The sequence below is a fragment of the Jatropha curcas genome, chromosome 5, assembly GCF_041381405.1.
Source record: "Jatropha curcas cultivar XTBG-Jc1 chromosome 5, XTBG_Jcur_1.0, whole genome shotgun sequence".
NCBI lineage: Eukaryota > Viridiplantae > Streptophyta > Magnoliopsida > Malpighiales > Euphorbiaceae > Jatropha > Jatropha curcas.
Window position 1 is genome coordinate 19,933,010 of NC_143155.1, and position 26,087 is coordinate 19,959,096.

The 26,087-nt window shown below is 35.4% G+C and overlaps 1 protein-coding gene across 2 annotated transcripts; it reads left to right on the top strand.

Moving 5' to 3' along the window:
• Positions 1 to 4,450: 4,450 nt before the first annotated feature.
• Positions 4,451 to 24,949, top strand: LOC119370308 (uncharacterized). 2 transcript variants are annotated; one of them, XM_089721584.1, is made up of 14 exons: positions 4,451 to 4,729; positions 7,126 to 7,674; positions 7,940 to 9,160; positions 9,269 to 9,596; positions 10,503 to 10,758; positions 11,181 to 11,397; positions 11,526 to 11,878; positions 12,005 to 12,559; positions 12,957 to 14,157; positions 19,613 to 19,954; positions 20,306 to 20,543; positions 20,672 to 23,250; positions 23,326 to 23,465; positions 24,027 to 24,949. In XM_089721584.1, the coding sequence occupies exons 1-14, from the start codon at positions 4,616 to 4,618 to the stop codon at positions 24,394 to 24,396; spliced, it is 8,463 nt and encodes a 2,820-aa protein (XP_089577710.1). In that variant the 5' UTR covers positions 4,451 to 4,615; the 3' UTR covers positions 24,397 to 24,949. The 2 variants fall into 2 exon arrangements, with proteins under 2 accessions (XP_089577710.1, XP_089577711.1); XM_089721585.1 differs by lacking the exon at positions 4,451 to 4,729 and adding an exon at positions 4,793 to 5,641.
• The last annotated feature ends 1,138 nt before the right edge of the window (positions 24,950 to 26,087 follow it).

Below are 26,087 nucleotides of genomic sequence, written 5' to 3' on the forward strand. Positions count from 1 at the left end.
ATTGTGCAAAAGCCATATTAAAAAAAGTATTCAACCCATAGAAAAATATTTAATTAAAAATCAGGTTAAACAAGCGTCGAATAACCTGATTCGATTTTTAAAGGGGTTGGGTCAATAAAACCATTCTCTCTTATTTAGCCCGACCCGGTCGTTACTCACCCCTAATTTTTATATTGGTCTTAAGTTTAAGGGGCATTTTGAATTTTCTTCCTTCTTTAAATAAGTGATGTTTACTTAATGTACAAGGATAAAGTTGAAAAAATAATTAATGATTCTTTAATTTTCTAAAATGAAAAATGAAGTGAGAAAAATTAAAATTTTGATAGTTTTAGTGGAATGGATGTAGCGATAAAGTAAGTAGCAAAAAATCAATTACATGTTAGTCAATAACTATTTTGTTATTACACCATAATCAATAAAAAAAAGAAAGACTCTTGTTAAAGTGCACATTCCCACTTCCCATTTTCCAATTCCCACCCACATGATCTTGTTTCTACTAACTAGTTTCTTTGGTTTAGGAATTGGAATTTATTTTTAATATTTTTATTTATTAACAATTAAATATTTATAATTGATTTTTTTATTGGTTAAATACTTAAATTAAAAACACACAATACGCACACACGAGTTAAAGATAAGACATATTCCTTTATAAAACTATGATAATTTTACAAGTGAAATTTTTTTTTAATATAACTTATTAATAACAATATCAGATATTATAAGTGCTCAATTAAATTTGACATAAAATTTACTCTCATAAGAATTTTTTTAATAAATCAAAAAAATTATTTATATTTTTTAAATAAGAAAATTAAAATTAAAAGAGATAATATTAGTGGATTTTGATTATTGGCTTAATAAGATAAATAGTTTCAATTCAACTGAAGACAAAAGAGTTGAAATATCAAGTTAATGGGGTCAAAAAATAGGAGTGACTGATAAGCAATGTATATAAATAGGGATGCAATGGAAGTGTAGCGTGTATTCATTTATTTTAAATTATTTATAATTAAATTCTTTAAATAGTTTAACATTTATATACCAGTTTCAAATCTTTCAAAAAAATATATTTATATTTAAATTTGCTTTAGAGAGATCGAGACCTATAGAATTAATTAGATTATTAATAGGTCGGATTTATTCAAGTATTTGATTTATCCAATCATAATAGGACACCTTCAGATAGTTGTTGAAAGCTCTGACTTGGCTATTTTTGATAAGCAAAATTGACATTGTGGAATGAATCAAAAACTGGATTACGGTGCCCCACTGCGTACTAATCTAGAATCCGGAAAGGAGATAGTTGTTGAGAGCTTCAAGTAGACCATTTTAGTTAAACACATATGGAGGTGCAGGATGAACCGAAAAAAGTGTTGGTTGATTAAGACTGCATGATAATGGTTATGGAAATCGAAATCCACTAAGATGTATATAGTAATTCACCTGCGGAATCAACTACTCGAAAATGGACGGCGCTTAAGTGCATCACCTATACGTGATAAATGAATTTGTAACGATACAAATAAAATTTTAAATATATACATACCAAATTTAAATACCTGATTAAAAAATAAGTTGGATTCAAATAAAGCATTTTAAATAGATATCTTAACCCAACGCGCAATGAACCCAAGATGGAATAAAGATTAAAGTGGAGTGCATGCACGAAATTTAAGTAGTGGTCTCTAGAAAAGAATATCTCTCCACTCCACCGTGACCTTGTGATGGATACTGCTAACCCAAGAGAAAGAATATTTCATGGCTCTCTCTCTCTCTCTCTCTCTCTCTCTTTCTCTTTCTCTTTCTCTTTGACAGCCATTATATGATGATCATATGCGAGTAAATATGGCCCCTTCCCTTCCCCGCCCCTTGCTTCCAATTCCAAGTACCAAATCAAAGAGAAACAAATCAAACAAACAAAGAAAGAAACTTGAACAAATGCCAGAATTGAATTACCAAATAACTGTCATGTGGGATTTTTTTTTTCTTTCTGTTTTTTTCACTCTAACTCTCCAAAAGGGTCCTACTATCTTTATGCAACTTTCTTATCCCATCCCACATCAAAATTTTATTATAAATTTCTCATTTTTTAGCTCATAAAATAACAAGAAAATTTCATAAACAAGAAAAAAAAAACATGGGTAGGAACAAATATCACTCATCACCAGTAGATTATTTTTGTCTACATCTGCATTAAAGTGTCATCACATACATTATATATGTTCTTTTTCTTTATTAATTAGCATTATGATTTAAGAGTGAGCAGCAATAGAGTTGAGAGTTAAAATGTATCTTGAAAGTCAATGTGAAATACCCATTATAGTTTATTATTGGATGGAACTATATAAAAGGAGAAAAGAAAAGGAAAATATATGTAGAAATTAAGAAATTAATTAAGTTATATATAGCAGAAATTAGTAGTGCATGGTTCGTGTGTGTTAAAAACAAACACAGCTAGATAGCATTATAGTTTATCATCTCATCACATCAAACAACCATGCATGCATCTATTATCAATTTGCTGAATCATGAAAATGACCTCCAAGAATATTTTCTCATTTCTATCCACAAACAATGAAATGATATGAGAGTAATATATATATATGGATGGCAACTTTAAACACCATTTTTAACTTTGGTTCTTCAGTTTATAACCATGTCAGAAAAAAAATTAACTTCTTTAAATTTGAGAAATGTACTAATTATACAGAATATATATTTACAATGTATTAGACATCAACAACATATTCACATAATTATTTTTGAAAAATCAACCATTATATGTTTTTCAATCCATGAATTAACGTGTTCATAATAGATTGTAAAACAACATGGAGGTCAAAGCCAGTCAATATACAAGTAGTCTTGTGCTTCTAACAGCATGCACAGCATGGTATTATATGGGAAAATGCAACTGAGAGGAAGTAAAATGAGGGAAATTATACATTAAAAAAAATGCTGAGAATTTCTTCGTAGGAAAAGGGAAAAATGGCATAACAGAGAAAAACAAGGGTGAGAATTTCTTTATAGGAACAATTGACTTGTGTCTTTAAGCCAAGGTTCCTTGTTAACTATTATTTAAACGATTGCTTATACATTATCTAAGTCTTTAAGAAACTTTGAGATTGCCTAAGCAGAATCTAAAAAACTGCTTAAAATCTGACTCAACATTCAGTACATTAGAAATGAATACAAACTTTTTTTTTCTGAGTTCCCAAATGCTAAACTTATGCAGGCTGTCTTTGTTCATACTGCCATTATTTCTGCTATAGTCATTTTTTAAACCCCAAAAGTTTCCAACAACTGGTCGATGAAAGAAGTTCAAGTTCAGTCCAAGTTTGATTGGCAAGCAACCTATACAAATGGTAGCCTTCCCCTTGAGGGAGTAATATATTAGTAATTAATGTTTAATTATCCTATACAAATGTACATATCATATCATCTTTCAAAAATGAATAGAATATATCAGTGTGCAATAATATTAAAGCCTGATTCTGATTCGTACAACTTCCAAGTTTACGACTTTAATTCAATCTAGTTTCAATAGAATACGATTCGGCTTCCACCCAAAAAAAAAAAAAAAGTTCAGCTTGGGCATGGGAATTGGGAAGACAAGACAGAGTTTGAAATTTGAAAGACGGATATTTTCTTTCCTTTGACCAAGATATTTTGTAAAAATTGAAAGCAAGTCTTCTATGGGTCAGCGGAAGCGTTCTCGTTTTTCTTTGATCAAAAGCAACACAAAAGATGAGAAGGGTTATTGCTAATGGCTAATGCAAATCTCTTTCTTTTTATACCGTTAGGAATCAGCTCTGATACCAGTTGTTGGGCATCAGCTCTAATACCACTCGTTGGACCCTTTCAACCAATTAAGAGAAAATTATTACGGCAGCGGAAAAATAGAAATGGGACACACAGAAATTTACGTGGTTCACCCTCAACTGTTTAGGGCTACGTCCACGGGACAAACTCCGAATAATTCTTCCACTATTAAAAAATAGTAGGTACACAAAGAGAGTAATACAAAAATAGTGGCACACAAAGTGTTTCCCAAAAACACCCCAAAATAATCCTCACTATTTTTCTCTCCCTCGTTTTAGGAACCCATCCTAAAACGGTAACACTCTCTCACTACATTTTCTCTCTCGTTTCTGGTGTTCTGTGTGCATTGAGCTTGGCTCATATCCTCTATTTATAGGAGAGGATTCAAAGAGAATTTAAGAGAGTCGTGCATTACCAATGCACGACACTCAAGTTTGTCAAAAGGCATGCCAACCTTTGAAAATAAATCAAAACGTGTTGTTTTTCTTTTTTCTTTTTCAATTTATTTTCCTTTCAAATTTATTGTGGGTCCCACTTGAGTGGGCACCGCACAACATATACATACTAGTGCTTGTACTACGAAAGAATCGTAGTTACTTTCTGCTTTCATGAGTCTCCTTATTCCTTCCTTTGCGGCAAAGAAATTGCATTTTCTCATATGGGTTTTAAATGATAAAACCAATATACTCTATGGGTTCGTTGTTTGTATCTTTCCTCTATTGCTAAGAAATAAAATTTCTTATGTGGGTTTTAAGGAGACAATAGAGCAAGGAAAATAATTCAAATAAAAATGATGGAAGTACAGACTTCAAGCAAAAATAGAGGAATTCCTGATGACTGTGATTTCATTACTACCATATTTTCCTGGTCTCTTGAGGACATTTACAATGATCAACTTTTCAAGGTTCGGTTTTTTCGCTCCTTTTATTACAATCATGTGCAGCTTTTGGATTATTATTTTTTTTTAGGAAAAATTATTATTTCATCCTTGAGGTTTTACTAAATTATTTAAATAGTCCTATAGTTTGATTAAATATTCAACACATTCTTGACGTTTTGCTCCCTCATCCTAAATAGTCCTTCCTCTAGTTTTTTATACTTTTGCCGTTAGACCACAGTAAAAACACTTTAATACCTTATTATTATTATTATTATTATCATTATTATTAAAGGGCATTCGTTGAGCATGAACAGCATCACAACAAGTGCCCAAAAGCTAAAGCTGAGTGCTTTGGAACCATTCGTTGCATAGTAGTGATGAAACACAAGCAAGGAGGTTCTCAATTGTGTCCTTGCTGAGATGTAAATAGAGCCAGGGAAGTAAACCTGTGATGTGCATCAGGAGCCTTGTCTCTGCATCCTTGAATATAGACTCACACTAATGCACAGTGATCTAATGAGAAAACCCCAATAGTTAAACTTTAATCTCGAGACCAAGATGTTCGATTCATCTCGGCGATACACTTGCAAAAAGAGAGTATGAGTGTGATTAAGCGCGTTAGGGTATTGAGAGAAGGCAGCGATGGTAGTGCACAACACGCTAGTCTCCCTGTTTTGGCGATGAAGGCATGGTTGGGATTGGGGAGATTTGAAGAGGCGAAAAAGGAGCTGAAGGGCATGATTGTGTAAGGAATTCCTGAGAGCGTTTGAGTTTCGGCAGTGGAGGCATACTTTGAGACGAGGAGACCGTTAAGGGATTGTTTTTGGGTCTCTGAGGGAGATGTCATGTAAGCGCAAGAACCACTTATAGATTGACCGTATCCAAGTGTGAATTGTAGTTGGCATACAAGACGTTCGATCAAATGCCGGATAGAACGTTGGTTTCTTGAAACTCTATCATTCGCGGTTATTATCAATTTAATAGGTTCAAAGAGGTTTTGTGTTTATTGTGAATTGTTCGTGACAAGCCCTTTTGAAATTAAGGGCAAATTTGTCATTTTAAAAGATCCCTCTCAACACTCTGTTGCCTTTTCTTGTGATTTGACGGCAAAAACACAAAAAAAAAAAAAAAGTACAGAAGGACTATTTAGGTTAACGGAGCAAAATGTGAAGGATGTGTTGGATATTTAACCAAACAATAGGACTACTTAAATAATTTAGTAAAACCTCAGGATGAAATAATAATTTCCCTTTTTTTTATTGTCGTGTTCAGTTTTATGACTGTTCTATTTGCTGATATGCTTGATGGGTTGGGCTTGGAGTGGCCCAATATTCAGTTTTTTGATTGCTTTTTCTTGCCTTCCTTCCCTTTCTCTGCATGTGAATGTGCTGCAAAAGTTTACTAGAATGATTAGAGCCATGTGGAAGGAGCTCTAACTCAATCTGAATAAATAACTTGGTATTTTTGGTAGAATGTGATGGGTCCCAATGATGCCATGAAATGGCAATGTAATCAATGAGAAGTAATAAGTTTTGTTCCTGTACGTTCTGTTAGAGTATATCAATGTAGAACGAATTGATTTTCAATGTAATTGACTGAAAATTCAACAAACAATCAACGGAAATTCATTCATTCCATTAGATTTGCATGCTTTATAGAGTGAAGTCTGGGATTGGGACGGTTTAGGATATCAAGGTGCTTGTTTCACAATGATACTTATACTTCTTGGATGGGGAAGTGCAACAGATCATACTGTAATTGGTGTATAACGAGATCTTCACTGTTTTATTATTCTTTTATCCATATGATTGATGATAAAGCTGGGTATGTTGAGTCATAATAAGTTGATGTGCATACTTGGCATCATTTGTTGTTTCACAGTATTGGTTGCTTCATGCCTCAAAAAGAACTTGATAGTTGAGCGAATCAATAATTTTCTTCTAACTATCACTTAAAATGTATTTTGTTCTCGTCTTCTTGAGAAATGATTGCTCATGCAAAATGCCAAGCATATTTGCTTATCTTCCAATAATAACAGCTAAAACAGGCATATCATTGAAGGGTTTTCATTTGTTATTAATATATAACAAAGTAACAAACAAACTTGACAAAATTCTTTGTTGTTGAATAGAACAACTAATACTCTTGCAAAGTTATATTCTAGATTGATCCATGTTATCCGCTTGACGAGTTCATTTCATTTTTGAAGTCAATACTTGTCTTCCCTTCTTTTAAAACTCTCCAAAGGTGTAGGCGATGCTTTTATCTCCAGTTTCTTGATCTGATAATCATATGCTGTTGGAGAGTAATCTCAATGCTGGCATTCAGACTACATATTTTCAGTCATCAATGCAGCAGTTGACTCTTGAGAATTTCATCTCTAGCTTTTCATAACACGGTGATATTTCAATTTTTTGTAGGTGGCAGCAATTCCAGATTTGTTTGAATCGGTTAAGCATTATTTTTCATCATATGTACTTCCCTTATTGGAGGAAACACGGGCACGGCTGCATTCAAGTATGGAGATTATTTCCAAAGCACCAACATCTGAAGTTATTTCATTGTCTCGGAGCAGGCGTAATCAAACATTGTTTTATGATATTAAGATTGATTATTGGAGAAATGGTTTCAGTGATCGCCGCAAGGAGTTTTACAAAACATTGCCTGGAGATGTTGTTCTTCTGGCAGACATTAAACCTGAAACCGTTTCTGATTTGCAAAGGGCGGGAAGGACATGGACTTTAGCTCTGGTCACCAATATACCAGAGGATGAGATTGAGGATGCTAGTGCATCATCTACTCGTTTTAAAGTCAGGCCATCAAAGGACATTGGAGTTATTGATGAAATGCAGAAATCTTTTGTTGTGATTTTCTTGACAAATATGACCACTAACAGAAGAATATGGAATAGATTGCACACATTTGGAAATTTGGATATCATTAAGGAAGTTCTGTGCCTTAATTCAATGGTAAGGGGATTGAATATAATTGTTGTGAAAATGATTCTGAAAGTTTACTTAAAACTTACAATAGATTTGTGCATAAATCATCTTACTGATGCTCTTCAGCACCCTTTTTATATCTTATGTATAGTGAGATTAAATATCTGTTTTTATTCAATTCAGTAATTTCTTATTCATTTTCCAAACAAAATTGTTGAGCAGTTTCCTTGCATGTATTTGAAATGCCGCCTATATTAATGGGTTTAAATTGGAGTTTCATGTAATGTAACAGGTTGAGGAAAATTGCAGCCTCTGTTCCATGCAGAACACTGGAACCTGGGATGAAAATATCGTTATGAATCTATCATCTACATTGAATGAATCTCAAACTGAGGCAATTTTGGCTTGTCTTTGTAGAACGCAGTGCAATCACAGGTCTGCTGTGGAACTTATTTGGGGCCCTCCAGGGACAGGGAAAACTAAAACCATTAGTATGTTTCTCTTTACCCTCTTAAGGGTGAAATGTAGGGTCCTGATTTGTGCCCCAACCAATGTTGCTATAACAGAATTGGCTTCTAGGGTCCTAAAGCTGGTGACAGAATCCTCTGAAACAGACTCAGCAACTGATGCTTTGTTTTGTTCTTTAGGAAATATTCTTTTATTCGGGCATAAAGACAGGCTCAAAGTCAACTCAGATATTGAAGACATATATTTGGATTATCGTGTTAAGAGGCTTACAGAGTGCTTTGCACCTTCGACTGGTTGGCGGTACTGTTTCACTGCGACAATAAATTTTTTTGAAGATTGTGTTTGTCAGTACTATATTTTCTTGCAAAATGAATTGATCAAAGAGCAGGATTATGATCAGGAAAATAAGAAAAAAGATGAAAGTTGCAGTAATGGGGCTGAGGTTTGCAGTGGAAAGCATAAATCATTTCTTGAATTCATGAGAGAAAGATTCTGCTCTACTGTATCACAACTGAAAAGATGTGTCCTTACTTTATGCACTCATATACCTGAAAGCTACATTCTGAAACATAATATTCAAAGTGTAAAAACCCTTGTTATTTTACTGGGCTCTTTTGAAAATTTGCTCTTTCGTGATGATGTAATTTCTGAAGAACTTGAGAAGCTTTTTGCACAGGAGGAGTTAGATGGGGATTCTTCTGAATATTTTGCAGATATTTCATTACAATTGTACTTGCATAGAACCAAATGCCTTTCCACTTTAGAAACTCTCTATAGTTCTTTCAGTGAACTTGAGCTTCCAAGTGGTATGAGCAAGTATTCTATAGAGGGATTCTGCTTTCAAACAGCTTCCTTAATTTTCTGCACAGCATCTAGTTCATATAAACTCTATTCATTGGCAATGCAACCATTGAACTTATTGGTTATTGATGAAGCAGCCCAGTTGAAAGAATGTGAATCGATAATTCCCCTTCAGCTTCCCGGTATTAAACATGCCATTCTTATTGGTGATGAATGCCAGTTACCAGCTACTGTTGAGAGCAATGTACGGATATAATTCCTAACTTTTTCTTATTCTTTTTCTTTTTTTTGTATTTCTTATTTTTTAAAAACTCCTGTTTTGTTATATTAATGTCATTTTTTTTTTCTATAGCTTGCTTATGAAGCTGGCTTTGGAAGAAGCTTATTTGAAAGGTTGAGCTTCTTAGGTCATCCGAAACACCTTTTAAAAATGCAGTACAGAATGCATCCATCAATTAGTAGCTTCCCAAATTCAAATTTCTACTCTAATAAGATCATCGATGCACCAAATGTTAAGATAAGAAGTTATGAGAAATGTTATCTTCCAGGGCAAATGTTTGGTCCCTATTCATTCATAAATGTAACTGGTGGAAGAGAAGAGGTGGATGATGTTGGACGTAGCCAAAGAAATATGGCTGAGGCAGCTGTTGTGTTGAAATTAATTCATTGCCTATACAAAGGTATGATAAGTGGGAGTCCGATATTTTATTTGTATCCTGATTTGGAAATTGTTATTCGTGATTTATAAAATTCATATTTTTCCTGCTTGGCTTATGCTGTTATTACATTTTTTAATACTGACATTTTAAGAAATAGTTTACACTGCATTGAAATGCTAACTTCGCTCTCCCTGTATGGCCTAATATTTCACAAACTTAATGACCATGTTATATGCAACAACTAGTTTGATTACTTGTTATAATTTTCTGTAAATTTATGAACTAAACTAGATCTTTTTTGAATCACTAGCAGCGAGCATTGTCCTGCTATTTGCTTGATTTTAACAAATGGAAAAATTATCTACGAGTCACAAGTTTTGTATACTCTGCTATTCATTTTATCTACCAGTAGTTTTGAATGCCCTTTCGTTTTTGTTTTTCCTTTTTCTTCAGAAGTTGGTAATTCAAGTAAGAGTACTCACTGTAGGTGGCATTTAACATCCTCTTCTTGTTTCTGATATTTTGGATTCAATATTTTATGCAAAATATGCCGTCAGCCAATTTTTGCTGATTTCTTAAATAAAGTCTTACATGAGGTTATATGCCAAACCAGTTAATCCTTAACCAATTATTTCTTCTTGTATTTGGAACCTCAATGTTTGTTTTATCCAATAAAGGAGAAACATGCAGAGTAAAATAGTTGACAATAATGTAGAAATTCATCTTGTGTGAGAAGTCGAAGAGTGCAGCAAGGATATAATGCATATTTAAAAAAAAAAAAAAGTAAATAATGCCATGAAGTTGATAATATTTATTTTGCTTCTATGCAACTTTTTTGTGCTAATACTATATCTGATCTGTTGAAAAACATGCAGTGAGTCTTAGATTGATTCTCATTTGGAATCCTTGCCTGTTATTTATGTACAGCATGGAATGGCTTAAAACAGAATCTCAGCATCGGCGTTATATCTCCCTATGCTGCTCAGGTAGTTGCAATTCAAGACAAACTTAGTTCCAAGTATGAAAAAGTTGATGGCTTTTCAGTGAAAGTCCAGTCAATAGATGGATTCCAAGGTGGTGAGGAAGATATTGTAATAATATCAACAGTGAGATCAAATAGTAGTGGTGGTATTGGGTTTGTGTCTGACCCTCGAAGAGTTAATGTTTCTCTTACAAGGGCTAGGTAGCACTTCAGATCAACTCTTTTTCTACTACCTTTCTCTTTATTAGTTCTAATAATAACTGTCAATAAAAAGCATTTAACTGGTATTCATTTTCTCCCTGGGTAAGCTTCTCAAAATAGATATTTTGATCCTTATGGTTTGTTAACAATTCTGCACTTTAGTCCTTGATTGTAAAATTATAGATTTTATCTTTGCAATTTACACTCAAAACAATTTAAATTGAAATCCACTTGAGTCATTGAAATTTTAAAATTTAGTCGCACTTCAGTATTTTAATTGTTCTATTATGAAAACTATGCTCCCTCAAACTCTTAACTTGTTTCATTAATAATAGTTTTAGGACTAAAAATGCTAATTTGAAATGGTAGTGAGTGTAGTGTATGTTACTGAATATCTTAGCATTTTTTTTTTGTCCATTCAGGCATTGCCTTTGGATTTTAGGGAATGAAAGAACACTTTTTAGAAGTAGATCTATCTGGGAAATGCTAATTCGTGATGCAAAACATCGTCAATGTTTCTTTAATGCTGATGAAAATAAAGAATTGGCTAAAGCCATTCTAGACGTCAAGAAAGAGTTTGATCAACTTGATGATTTGCTTAATGGAAATAGTGTGCTTTTCAAATGTGCCAGGTGGAAGGTACTTACCTGTAGTCAAACCTATTCTATTCCTCACATTTTTCCTATTGTGTAATCTCATCTCCAACATCCATGTGTTTTGCATTAATCAGAGCAAATGTTTTTCATGTCAATTCATTGCATCCCCAGGTTCTTTTCAGTGAATACTTTAGAAGATCATTTGGAAAGCTGAGAGCAAAACGGACAAAGCCTTCTGTTTTGAACCTTCTGCTAAGACTTTCTAGTGGATGGCGTCCCAAGAAAATAAATGTGGATTTAACTTGTGAAAGCTCTTCTCAAATCTTGAAACAGTTCAAGGTTGAAGAACTGTATGTGATCTGTTCAGTTGATATAGTGAAGGAAGTAAAATACATTCAAGTTCTGAAGGTCTGGGATATATTACCCTTGGAAGATATTCCGAGTTTGGTTAAACGTCTCAGTGGGATCTTTGAAAGACACACAGATGATTTCATCAATCGTTGCAATGCGAAATGTTTGGAAGGGTATGTTTTTGTTGACATTAAATTCAACCTGCAGTCATTTTCCTTGATCTATGTGAACTCCTTTCTGAACAAACCAAATAAGCATTATTTCCTTATATTGTGTTATTTTTATTTTGTTTTGTCTAGAGACTTGGAAGTTCCCAAAGTTTGGTCAACCTCATTTGATATTGTCCGTTATAAGAGTCCTATCAACAATGAAGCAGGGAATGATTCAAATTTTGGTGCTTCTGATTCTAGATGCTATGTGGAAAACTCCAAAGTGAGTGATAGTTTGTTGCTAATGAAATTCTACTCCTTGTCATCTGGAGTTGTGAAACACTTGCTTTCTGACCGTGACGGTAAAGAATTAGAACTCCCTTTTGAAGTGACAGATGAAGAGTTGGAAGTAATTGTGTTCCAAAGAACTACTTTTATTCTAGGACGGTCAGGGACTGGGAAAACAACTGTTTTAACAATGAAGTTGTTTCAGAAAGAGCAACAGTTCCATATGGCAACTGAAGGATTTGGTGAAGACATTGGCAATTTGTCAAAGGATGCCTGCTGGAGAAACAATGTTTCTGATGAAAAAAAGGTTGAGGACAGCGTTAGAGAAGATAATAAGAACGTCTTGCACCAGCTTTTTGTGACAGTCAGTTCTACACTTTGTTATGCTGTAAAACATCATGTTTCACAGCTGAAAAGGTGCGTAAACATATTTAACTAGTAGAACAAATACTTTTAAAATACGAGTTTGCATTTCTTTATTTCGTGGATGTGCTTGATACTGTTTCTGTATAGAATCTCTTGTAAATATTAAATGAAATCTTAGACATTTCTATATTTGTTAGATGTGTCAATCTCTTCTTATATATATCTTTCTTTTCTCTAACATGACTAATTGGTTGTCTAAGATTTCAGAATACAGAAATGACTAAAATTTCATCTAATATTTACAAGAGATTCTATAAATTTCTGTATTCATTTTTTAAGACATCTAGATTGATGAAATTCTTACATAGGTTAGTTACCTGTGAATACATGAAGAAGTTTTTTACAGGGAGATTTGTTTTATTACAAAAGCTTTATTGTATGCGTACAGCTTTGCATCGGGGGGGAAATATATGGCAGAAAGCAATTCCGTTGATATGGAAGATATTGATGGTATAGCACCGTTCAAGGACATCCCAGATTCTTTTATCGATATTCCTTCCAATTTATATCCTCTTACTATAACTTTCCACAAATTTTTGATGATGCTTGATGGAACAATAGGCAATTCATATTTTGAAAGATTTCCTGATGTGAGGCAGTTTTTACATGGAAAAATGGGAAGTCTGGAATCCTTTGCCCTACAAACTTTCATAACAACAAGGGAAGTTAACTATGATAAGTTCTGTTCAATTTATTGGCCTCGTTTCAATACACAGATGACAAAGAAGCTGGACTCATCTAGAGTCTTTACTGAGATAATGTCTCACATAAAAGGAGGTTTGCAATCAGGTGAATCTTGTGACGGTAGACTTGCAAGAAAAGATTATGTTACTCGTTCTGAGGGTCGTCTGTCGACTTTAAGTAGGGAGAAGAGAGAAATGATATATGACATTTATGAAGATTATGAAAAGATGAAGATAGCAAATGGAGATTTTGATACAGCTGATTTTGTGATTGATCTTCATCTCAGGCTTAGCAATGGAAAATATGAGGGTGACATAATGGATTTTGTCTATATTGATGAAGTTCAAGATCTTACAATGAGACAGATTGCTCTTTTCAAGCACATTTGCAGAAACGTTACTGAGGGCTTCATTTTTTCTGGTGACACAGCACAAACCATTGCAAGGGGCATTGATTTTAGGTTTGAAGACATAAGATCTGTGTTCTACAGTGAATTTGTTTTAGGATCAAAAAGTGAAGGATATGACAGAAGAAAGGAGAAAGGTCAAGTATCTAAAATTTTTCATTTGAGCCAGAACTTTCGTACCCATGCTGGTATTCTCAAGTTAGCTCAAAGTGTTATTGACCTTCTTTATCGTTTTTTCCCTTCATTTGTTGATATTTTAAGCCATGAAACTAGTCTTATATTTGGTGAAGCCCCAATTTGGTTTGAAGCGACAAATGATGAAAATGCAATTGTGACTATATTTGGGGGCAGTGGGAACGAAGTGACCAATTTTGTTGGGTTTGGAGCAGAACAAGTCATATTAGTACGTGATGATTCGGCAAAGAAAGAAGTGCATGACTATGTTGGGAAACACGCCCTTGTCTTGACTATAATGGAGTGCAAGGGCCTAGAGTTTCAGGTCAGTATTAGTTTTTTTCCTTTTTTTTTCCTATTTTACTTGTTAATGCTGTTAGAGGATTTGCTTATTCTGTTTACAATCATTTGGCATTTTGAGTTCTCGTTTTGAATTATACTTTTTGCTTTTGTATGTCCTGAAATCATAATGCATTGTTTTGATAATTCAGTTATCGATCAACTATTGTAGGATTTTTCCAGGGTAATTGTTGAAAGAATATTTCGAATTTCTTTTTATTGTGTGTTATATTTTCAATCTCTACACCACTATATATATACACAAGATTGTTCCAATATAGGAAGAAATCTAAATAGGAATAAACCTAAATTAGAAAAGACAATAAACCTAAACTAGAAAAGACAATATTGACTTTAATTACAAAGATTTCAACACTCCCCCTCAAGTTGGTGCATAGATATTACTCATGCCCAACTTGCAAACCAAAGGATGAAACAGTTTGCTATTCAAACCCTTCTCTTTTATAAAGTGACGATCAATCTCTATGTGCTTAGTTCGATCATGCTGGACTGGATTATTCATAATACTGATGGCTGCTTTACTATCACAAAACAATGATATATTTGTTGTTTCAATCAACTTTAACTCTTCCATTAATCTGCGCAACCATAGGAGTTCACATATTCCTTGTGCCATAGCTCTATATTCTGCTTCTGCACTGGACCTTGCAACAACAGCCTGCTTCTTGCTTCTCCATGTGACAAGGTTTCCTCCAACAAAAACACAATATCCTGAGGTTGATCTCCTATCATCAAGAGAACCAGCCCAATCCGCATCTGTATAGCCTGTTATTGTCAAATGGCCATGTTTAGAAAATAAAAGTCCTCTACCAGGAGCTGATTTTAAATATCTTAGAATCCGATGCACAGCTTCTAAGTGAGACTCCCGAGGGTCATGCATGTACTGACTCACTAAACTTACAGCATAGACAATATCTGGTCTAGTATGGGCAAGGTAAATCAACCTCCCGACCAATCTCTGATACCTGCCAACATCAACTGAACTTCCCACGCCAGCTTGAAGCTTATGATTGGCTTCAATAGGTGATTCTGCGGGTTTACATCCCAACATACCAGTTTCTTTAAGGAGATCAAGGATGTACTTTCTTTGAGAAATAAAAATCCCTTTTTCTGATCTAGCAACTTCTATCCTAAGGAAATATCTCAACTTTCCCAAATCCTTAATCTCAAACTCCCTAGCTAACAAATTTCTCAAGTGAGTCATTTCTTCTTCATTATTTCCAGTCATCACTATATCATCAACATAAACAATAAGCAATGTGATCTTACCTTTATGATGTTTAATGAACAAAGTATGATCAGCATCGCTCTGCATGTACCCAAAAGAAAGCATAGCTTTACTAAACCTTTCAAACCATGCCCTTGGTGATTGCTTCAGCCCATATAATGACTTCTTCAGCTTGCAAACTTTTCCTCTGGTCTTGTCATCATCAAATCCAGGAGGAATCTCCATATACACCTCTTCTTTCAAATCACCATGTAGAAAAGCGTTTTTAACATCAAACTGATGTAATTCCCAGTCAAGATTGGCTGCACAAGACAACAAAATTCTAATTGTATTCATTTTGGCTACAGGGGCAAAAGTTTCCTGGTAATCAACTCCATAGGTCTGACTGAACCCTCTAGCTACCAATCTGGCCTTGTACCTCTCAATGGAACCATCTGCCTTATGCTTAACTGTGAACACCCATTTACATCCAACTGGCTTCTTTCTTGATGGAGGAGTTACAAGATCCCATGTCTCGTTTTTTGCCAAAGCTCTCATCTCCTCAACCATTGCAGCCTTCCATTTTGGGTCCTGTAATGCCTCTTGCCAATCCTGCGGTATAGAAACAGAAGAAACAGACAAAACAAAGGCTCTATAGGAAGGGGACAGAGCATTATAGGAGATGAAATGGGAGATGGGATGTTTAGTGCATGTTCTAACTCCTTTTCTAAGAGCAATAGGAATATCAAGGTCATTGTCAGAAGGGCTAGAATCAAGATTAGGATCAGAATCATCAGGAATTAAAGAAGACTCACCAAGTTCTTGTTCAGCTGTATTTTCAGAGCCTGAAATTGGAGAAGACGGTTGATCAGAGGTCTCATGCTCCATGGTTGTATCTGTATTAGTTCGTCGTGTGTAGGTTTTCAAATCAGGTCTATCCAATCTTTCTAGAGGTTTGGGTTGTTCTCTCCTACTATCTATGTCTACAGGAAACTCCCCCTGGAAAGGAACGTCATTCATCACCTCTTCCATCTGATATTTCTCCCCCTGAAGAGGTGATTGGGAAGGAAAATAAGACTCAAATTCCCGAAAGGTAACATCCATACTCACAAAATATTTTCTAGAAGGAGGATGATAACACTTGTATCCTTTTTGAGTAGCAGAGTAACCAACAAACACACACTTCAAGGCTCTAGGATCTAATTTGCTTAGACCATTCTGATGAACAAAACAAACACAACCAAAGACTTTAGGAGGTACAATATAAGAGTTTTTTCCTTGAAGAACCTCTAATGGAGTTTTAAAATTTAAAGTACGAAGAGGTATACGATTGATAAGGTAAGCAGCAGTCAAAATAGCATCCCCCCAATATGGTTTGGGAAGATTCATAGTAAACATAAGAGACCTAGTTACTTCCAGTAAATGCCTATTTTTCCTTTCCGCGACTCCATTTTGAGCACTAGTATTGACACAACTAGTTTGATGTATAATACCATTAGAATCTAAATAGGTACGAAAAACTGCATTCATGTATTCAGTACCATTATCAGTTCTTAGGATTTTAACATGCGCATCAAACTGAGTACAAATCATTCTATGGAAGTTCTGAAAACACGAAAAAACTTCATTTTTTGTTTTCATCAAATAAACCCAAGTTAATCTAGTACAACAATCAATAAAGGTCACAAACCACCTATAACCAGAAAGAGAGATAGTTTTAGTAGGACCCCATACATCAGAATGAATAGTAGCAAAAGGAATCAAGCTTTTATTATTAATTTGAGAATAAGAATGCCTGATGTGTTTGGCAAGGTCACAAGCATCACATACTAATGAATCGAAATCACACTTAGCAAATAAAGTGGGAAATAAACGTCCTAAAACAGAAAAAGAGGGATGTCCTAATCTCCTATGCCATTGAATAACTTCATGGGAAGGATTTCTAGAAGTTCCTAACAAAGCTTGACCGGTATCCGAATTTGAAAAACGACAAACGTCATCCAACAGATATAGTCCATCGCGCAAGCTACCACTGCCAATCATTCTCCCCGTGTTCAGTTCCTGAAATATACAATGAGTAGGGTAAAAGGTTACTTTGCAATTAAGCGCTTTTGTGATTAAGCTAACAGATAACAGATTAATAGGGAATCTAGGGACATGAAGAACAGAGGAGAGTTTAATATTGGAAGTACAGTTAATAGAACTTGTGCTAGCAATGGGTACTAAGGAGCCATCCGCAATGCGAATTTTTTTCTGTGCCTTGATACTTAGAATATGTGAGGAAATGTTTTATAGAGCCTGTTGTATGTTTATTTGCTCCTGAATCTATAACCCAAGAGGGTTTTGCAATTTTTGCAAGAAAGGTAAGAAAAGCATTACCTGAATTAACAAAATTAGAAGCTGCAGTCTGAGTTGAGGAAGAATCAAGTTGTGACAACAATCGTTTCAGGGACTGAATTTCCTTATCAGAAAAGCTACCAGTAGTAGATGTTTCCTCACATAAAGCTCCACCATCAGATATGTGTGCCTGCAGTCTAGAAGAACTAACCCGCTTTCCTCCACGCCCTTTAGTTGGGCGTCCATGTAATTTCCAGCAGAACTCCTTAGTGTGCCTGTTCTTACCACAATAGTCACAAAATAATTGATCTCTGTCTGAAGAACCGTTCTTGGCAGCCTGTATATGTTTATTTGCAGAATTAGCAATCAACCCTGCTTTATCAATTGTAGATCTGTGAACCATTGCATTCCTCCGAGTCTCCTCTTGCTGTACAAAAGAATATGCTTGTCGCAAGGATGGAAAAGGATCTCGTCCAAGAACTTGGACTCGAATCTGATCATACTCGTTGTTTAGGCCAGCCAGAAAATCATACACACGTTCTGCTTCAATCAACTTCTGAACTTGAGTCGCATCATCAGTACATTTGGCTTGAAAGTCTTGGTAATAATCCAGTTCTTGCCATAACCCACTAAGTTCAGCAAAATACTGAGCGATAGTTAGATCTCCCTGTTTGGTTTCATGAACTTTCTGTCGCAATTCATACTTCTGAGCATAGTTTCCAGTTTGCGAATACGTCTGTGAAGCGGCATCCCATATCTTCTTAGCTGTATCAAGAAGCAAATAGCCTCGGGAAATAGTTGGCTGCATGGAATTTATTAACCAAGACATAATAAGAGAATTCTCGGATTTCCATTTGTTAAAGCCTGGATCTGTCGAAACTGGTTTAGTTGCGCCACCATCAAGGTATCCCTGCAAACCTCTTGCTTCAATGAATAATAAGCAAGATCGAGACCAAGCCAGGTAGTTTGTTCCATCTAACTTCACTGGACTAATCTGAAGAGAGGGGCTCTCTGAGTGAAAACCCATATCTACCTTTTTTCCATCAGCCATATTGTCAGAAAAAAAATTTTGAGCAGCAGTGGCGAAGAACTAGCAGCGGCAGAAATAAACCAAAAAAGAAAAAATTGCAAAAAAGCAAAAACTGGTGCTGAAGAACCAGCAAGGGAAGAACGCCACAACAAATCGAGGCCGCCGGAACAAGAAACGTCGACGGAGCTCACCGGAAACAGCCGCACGCGCCGGCGCGTGAAGAACGGCCGAAAACTTCTGGCGGCGCGTGTGCACACGCGCGTGGTTGGACGGCGACGCGGCTTGGACGGAGGGCCGATCGGCGGTCCCTCTTCCTTCTGAGCTGGGCGGTGACGGCCAACTCCTAACTCCGGCGGCACTGTGTATATCTCAGCCCTGTTTCAAACCGAAACCGTTGCCGAAAAATTCACGGCAATGGCTCTGATACCATGTTGAAAGAATATTTCGAATTTCTTTTTATTGTGTGTTATATTTTCAATCTCTACACCACTATATATATACACAAGATTGTTCCAATATAGGAAGAAATCTAAATAGGAATAAACCTAAATTAGGAAAGACAATAAACCTAAACTAGGAAAGACAATATTGACTTTAATTACAAAGATTTCAACAGTAATATTTCTTGGACCAGAATAAAATGTAACATAATGAAAAAGTGAATAGAAGTCCTATGGTGCTCTTTATCTCATTACAGCTTTGGCTTTCTACTTGTTGTTGGTCATATTGATACAAACTAAACTGTGTTACACTCAGTGCTGAATAATCATTTTCTTGTGAAATATTCAAAATTCCTTATGTCCTATTTGTTATCTACTTTATAATTTGTAATGTTATCTTTTGTAGGATGTACTGTTGTACAACTTTTTCGGCTCATCACCTCTAAGAAATAAATGGAGAGTTGTCTATGAGTACATGAAGGAGCAAAATTTACTTGATGAGTCCTCTCCTGTTTTCAATATGGCAAAACACAATGTCTTATGCTCTGAGTTGAAGCAGTTATATGTTGCAATCACTCGTACAAGACAAAGACTATGGATTTGTGAGAATTTAGAAGAGTTGTCCAAACCAATGTTTGATTACTGGAAGAAGAAAGCCCTTATCCAAGTCAGGACACTGGATGACTCACTTGCACAAGCAATGCAAGTTAGCAGCAGTCCAGAAGAGTGGAAGTCCAGGGGTTACAAGGTAGCTGCATCTTGTTTCTGTGATTTTTATCTGAATCACTTGTAGCTAGCATAGTTGTTGTTGTCATTAATGTTCTTAGTACTAGATAATTCATTTTATGCGAAAGCTGTTGCTTGATAATGTTGGTCATAATGATGGGAGATTTTTCAGATTGATGTAAATGAACTTGTCCACTAAATTTATGCAAATTTGAGAGCCTATACTTGGAGGTGTTGAGTACAATGTTTTCCCCTTTATCTAACTATAATATTAGTTGCCATCAGGTTTTTCTTTTATGGATAAGGACACTATGTCTTTCTGATCTATCTGAGTAAGTGTAACTTTTATCTATCTTTTCATTCTGGCACACAGCTTTTACGTGAGGGTAACTATGAGATGGCAACAATGTGTTTTGTAAGAGCAGGAGATACATATGGTGAAAAAGTAGCGAAGGCTGCTGGGCTTAAAGCAACTGCAGACAGAATGCATGCTTCAAACCCTGAAGAGGCTTCTGTAGCCCGTGGGCAGGCTGCTGAAATTTTCGAATCCATTGGCAAGGTGGAGCTTGCTGCAGAATGTTTTTTTATTTTAAAGCAGTATGAGCGGGCAGGTAAAATTAACAAATAATCATGCTCTTGTCCTGAAACTGCAGTTTATCACTAAGATCTTGACAAATAATCATTATGTTCCATTCTGATATTCATAGGCATTCTACTTCTTAACTTATTTCCATTGTAGGTCAAATTTATTTGCAATGTGGGGAATCTGCTATTGAAAGAGCTGGAGAATGTTTCAGTCTTGCTGGATGTTGTAAGCTTGCAGCAGAAGTATATGCTACAGGTAACCATTTCTCAGATTGCTTGTCTGCATGTTTGAAAGGAGAACTCTTTGACATGGGCTTGCAATATATTCAATGCTGGAAACAAGTGACTGCGGATCAATATATGGTTAAAAGAAGCAAAGAAATGGCCAAAATTGAACAAGAGTTTCTGGAGAAATGTGCTCTTCATTATCATAAGCTCAATGATAATAGAGCCATGATGAGATATGTTAGAACCTTTGATTCTATGGACTCAATTCGAACTTTCTTGAATGCTTTAGAGTGCCTTGATGAGCTTCTGTCACTGGAAGAAGAATCAGGCAACTTTATGGAGGCAGCAAAGATTGCAAAGTTGAAAGGTGAACTTCTACTTGAGGCTGATCTACTTGGAAGGGCTGGAGATCTTAAGCGTGCAGCTATGCTTATTATATGTTATGTGTTTGCGAATTCTCTGTGGTCATCTGGGAGCAAAGGCTGGCCTTTAAAGCGTTTTCCACAAAAGGAAGAGCTCTTGGCAAAGGCAAAGTCATTTGCAGAGACCGAGTCAAGCCAATTTTATGAGCTTGTATGTCTGGAATCTGAAATTTTGTTGCATGATCTAGGTAACTTGTCCATGATGAAACAACATCTGAATGCTTCTCAGAGACTTAAGAGTATCAGAGGTGAAATGTTATCAGCTCGAAAGATTCTTGATGCCCATTTTCAAGTAAATAGCTCAAAGTATGTGTGGGAAAATGAATTGGTTCTTGATCTAGAAAACTTGTTGGAAGAGAGACTATCAGAAGATGAGGCTTCCATTGAAACTCTGATGTACTCCTGGATATTTTGGAAGGCTAAGATTGTTCATGTATTTGAGTATCTCGAATGCCTTGAAACTCACGATCTGAGTGCATATGCAAGTTATGGAGAATTCTGCTTGAATTATTTGGGTGTGCAAAGACATTTAAATAATCTAAATGCCATATATGTCCTTATAAACTCTGATGCAGAATGGTTGAGAGAAATAGACAGCAGATATATAAAAAGGATTGGAAAGCTCAGCTATGTAGATATTCGCCAGTTTATCTCTGCTTCTCGTAGTTATTGGTCTTCTGAATTAATATCTGTTGGCATGGAGGTTTTGACTAATCTTGAATCCCTATATAAATTCTCAGTTAAGAATTCATTTTCTCTCTTCTGCCAAAGCAGGTCTCTTTCTCATATATATGAGGTCTCAAAATTTCTTTTGAATTCCAAGTTTCTCGACAGACATTATCGTGATAACAATAAGCTGCAGAAATTAATTAGCATGTCAGTTGAACAATCCTTTGCCTGCATTTATCCTCTAGACTGTAGAGAATCATTGAAACAGAATATGATTTCTTTCAGAAGAACTGAGACTTTCAGAAATCTCTTCAAAGAAATGATTTTTGAAAATGTTAGCTTGAAGGGTAAGCTGTCTCATGGGCAACTTGGAAAGATAGTATTAGTGATTCTTGGTTCTGGTAAGCTATGTAATGAATTCTATGAGAAAATCATGGGTGGATTAGAATGGAATGATTCTTGGAACAATTTGATTAAGGATCTCTGCAGGAATGTCTCAAGCAATAACATTAAAGTACCTGGAGAGCTGTCTCTCAAGTGGTTTCTGCAGGAAGCTCTGGTGGATGCTTACAGTGCCAACTGGCGTAAAGAATATGACTACATCTCACCAGGTTGTTTCTTATACCTTGTTGACCGCCAACTGATTTTGTTATCTTGCTTCCGTGGATACTTCCTCACTACAAAATCTTCTTTTGTTGAATGGCTTATCTATGAGGAAGGCAATGGCAACCAAACTTCTAGATTAGCGGAACAAGCCCCACAATCTATAGAAGGTATGCTAAAACGTATAGTTGACATCATCCATCAGTTTCTTTATAATAAGAAAGATACAATGGAGTGGATCAGAAAATGTCACAGTAATATGAAGGATGGCTATGCAATTGTCATGTTGAGATTGATTGTGATAGTGTGTTTGCTTTTTTTGAATTTTGGTTGGTGCGAAAACATGCTTCATGACTTGCTGGGAAGGAACGACATAACAGAACAATTACCTCGGGAATTTGGTAATGTTCTTAAGAAAAGAAGGAAGCGTAATTCTCTTACTCTGGATGTAAATGTGTTAGCTGAAGCATTGAAGAAGATTGACAATAATCTGGTAATTGTCAGTTTGGGTAAAAGTTATCCAAGAAATTTTGGCCCGGATGCTATTTTTGTATACATGAAGGCCAATCAGATCATTCAGGATATATTTAGAGACTTATTTCCAAAGAGAAATGAAAATTCTGTAGATAACAGAGGATCAGTTGATGTGGGCACTACCAGTTCATCTTCTGTTATCAATTTTGCTGCAGACAGGAATTCAAACATTAAAGCAAAATCCAATGTTACCCATCCTTTGACCCTTGGCCATAGTTGGGAACTATTTGAAAGTTTAAAATCAGCAAAACATTTAATAAATGATCCAAAAGTGAAGGTAATGTCAAATTCTTTTCTCTCTGCTTACATTTTATTATATTCAGGCTTATCTTCTTGTGATTTTATCTTTCAGGAAGACATAGAGAAAACTATTCAACTTTTAAGTGATCATGGGATATTGAGTAACCCTGATGGTGAAAATGAAAGTCTGTTTAGAGAAGCTGTAAACATGCTTGATGAATTGAAACAATTAAATACTGCATTAGATGTGAGGTAAATCTAAACTCTTGTACATTCTCCAATTCCTAACTGTCAATAGTATTATTTTTCCTTCCTTTTCCATTCACCATAGGCAAATCTTGAAGTGGCCTAGAAATGTACTGCTCAATTTAATACAAGCAGTCCTTTTGGCTCTAAATAGTTGAATGTTCTTCATTGCTGCTGGGTAAAATAAGGCTAGATGGTAATATCCAGAGCAGTGCTAGGTATGTACACCATCTGTGGCTATACTGCCATAGATGGTGCCACATGACTGGCTTGTGACTATTTGTTTTCTATGTTGTGTTTTTCTGTTTATACCGTATTTTTGAATTCATTTTTGGATTATTATGTATTTTTGCTAGTGTATATATTTGCATATTCTATATAAAGTATTCAAGTACAATGTAAAGTGTATTCAAACGCGACGATATGGTATTTGACTATATTTTTCAAGTTTTCACTTCCCTGCCTAAAATACTTTTCACTTTCCAATACCCTTGTCTATTTTTTCACTTTTAATATGAAAGCTATAATTTTGCATGCATTAGACTATAATTATCTCTTTCTGTTCAGTGAGGTGAAACTTCGGAATGACAACTCAGCAATTGGAGAACTTGTCAACAAGTTGCAGTCAAGAAGGCCAAGCATGGAACCTTTCCTGATTCAAATGTTCTCAAAGAAAGACGAGCAATTAAAAGGAGAGGCTTCAAATATCAGAATTGCATTGGATGGTGAAGGTGATGAGGAAGATAATGGCAGCAAGTCTGGTAAGAGCAAAATTGAGGCTTTGCAGGCTAATGTTGATTCTCAAATTCAAGGCAGCAACCATAATGTAGATCAAAAGGGGAAGGGAAATTGCAAGTCCAAGAAAAACGAAATATATACAAAATCCATAAACTTTTTGCTTGTTATTTCATTTTCATATATTTTTTTTAATTATTAATGTAGGTAATAGGAAAAACATTTTGGCTGTACTTGGACCCACTAAACTCTATATTTTCATAATGTTAAAAAGTTTATGACATTAAAAAAATTAACTTTGTGATGGGCAACAATGAAGGAAAGAGGCTTACAGTAATGTTCTGACATGGGAAGTGCTAGTGAAGAAAATCTCATGTAAAAAGAAACAGACACTGATCCTTTAAACAAATTATATTTATTGTAGCGTAAAAAGCACCCATTGAAATAAATACGAGAAGGGAGGCGACGAGGAGCTTTGTGTATCAAGCGGCAAAATAGAGGATACAGTCGTTTTGAGTAAAGTCATTGTGACATTTGGCTAAAACATTGGAATCGTAGAGCTAAAGTAGTGGGTGACAAAATGTGTATTGTTTATCAATTGTGAATGAGTTTCCAGCTCTTTAATAAAAGCTACAACAAAACTAGAAGGTATTTTTATGGTTCGTAAAAAAAGGCCAGATTGGGTTTTTCAATGATCAGAAGAGAGAGATGAAGAAGGAGAAGATAATAGAAGAGAAGAGACATGTTTGACCTAATCTTGTCTTGAACTAGCACTTCTAGCACTTGTGATTATTGTGGTTTGATTGTATTATATTTTTTTTCATTACGAATGTTTGACATTGATTATGGTTTGATTTATTTTATGATTTCTTTATTATGGTTGTTTGAGCAACAATTATTTTTCTACACAACTTTTTTAATTGTGTAGGATCCAAATAAAAATTTTGATTGTGCAAAAGCCATATTAAAAAATGTATTCAATCACGACCGAGGAACATTGAAGGTACCAAAGACGATAGAAGAAGAACACGAAGAATGGAGTGTTTGCTGCTAGAATCTTCGGTGGTTCGATTTTCCGGCCGGTGTGTACAGTTGCAGTAGCAGTGGAGCCACAGGGGAAGTTGTAGTGCTGTCAATTTTCATCACGTAGGCTACAATAGGGTTGAATTCATGGCGCACAACTGGCGGCCTACTTTTTTGACTTTCTTTTGGAATTTGTGTGGTGGGAATGTAATAGTAAGGAAGAAATTTTCCCGTTTGAAAAAAGTGAGTTTCACTTTTTCCCTCACTTACCTCACCTAGTAACGGATCCAAGGAAATAAAATTGAAAAAGCTTATTGTAACGTCAACATCATCATTTTCTCTTTTGACAAAATTTCTCTCTTTTTGCAAAAGGTCTTCTTTTTCTCATCATTATGTCTTGCGTATTTTTCGCATGTGAGCTGTCTTGCGTATTTTTCGCATGAGCAGCTTTTATTTGATCAGAGTTGTCTTGCGTCTCTTGCGTAGCAGTCTTTTATTTCAAATTATGGCTACTTCTTCTGTGTCTCCAAATGAGGTTCCGAACCTTGTAGCATTAACAATTGAGGATGATGAGGATGCTATCATTGATGCCCCAGTAATACAGGAGATACCAGTTGACTATTCACTGTGCTTGGTGGGTCGTCTTTTGTCCGATCGAAGAGTAAATTTGGGTGCTATGAAGTCCACCTTGGCTGGAATTTGGCAACCAGGTAGAGGAATCCATTTTGAGGAGATTGATCCAAAGGTATTTTTGATTCGTTTTTTCCATAACGTGGATTTTAATAGAGTTTGGAATGGGTCGCCTTGGACGTTCAACAACCAACTTTTTATGCTTGAAAAGATCAAACACGGACAAGATCCTCGATCTGT

Coding starts and splice junctions, on each gene's coding strand:
- LOC119370308 (XM_089721584.1), top strand. CDS start 4,616: ATGATGGAAGTACAGACTTCAAGCAAAAATAGAGGAATTCCTGATGAC. Junction 11,398..11,525: donor TCAAATGTGCCAGGTGGAAG/GTACTTACCTGT, acceptor TTGCATCCCCAG/GTTCTTTTCAGTGAATACTT. Junction 14,158..19,612: donor GCAAGGGCCTAGAGTTTCAG/GTCAGTATTAGT, acceptor TATCTTTTGTAG/GATGTACTGTTGTACAACTT.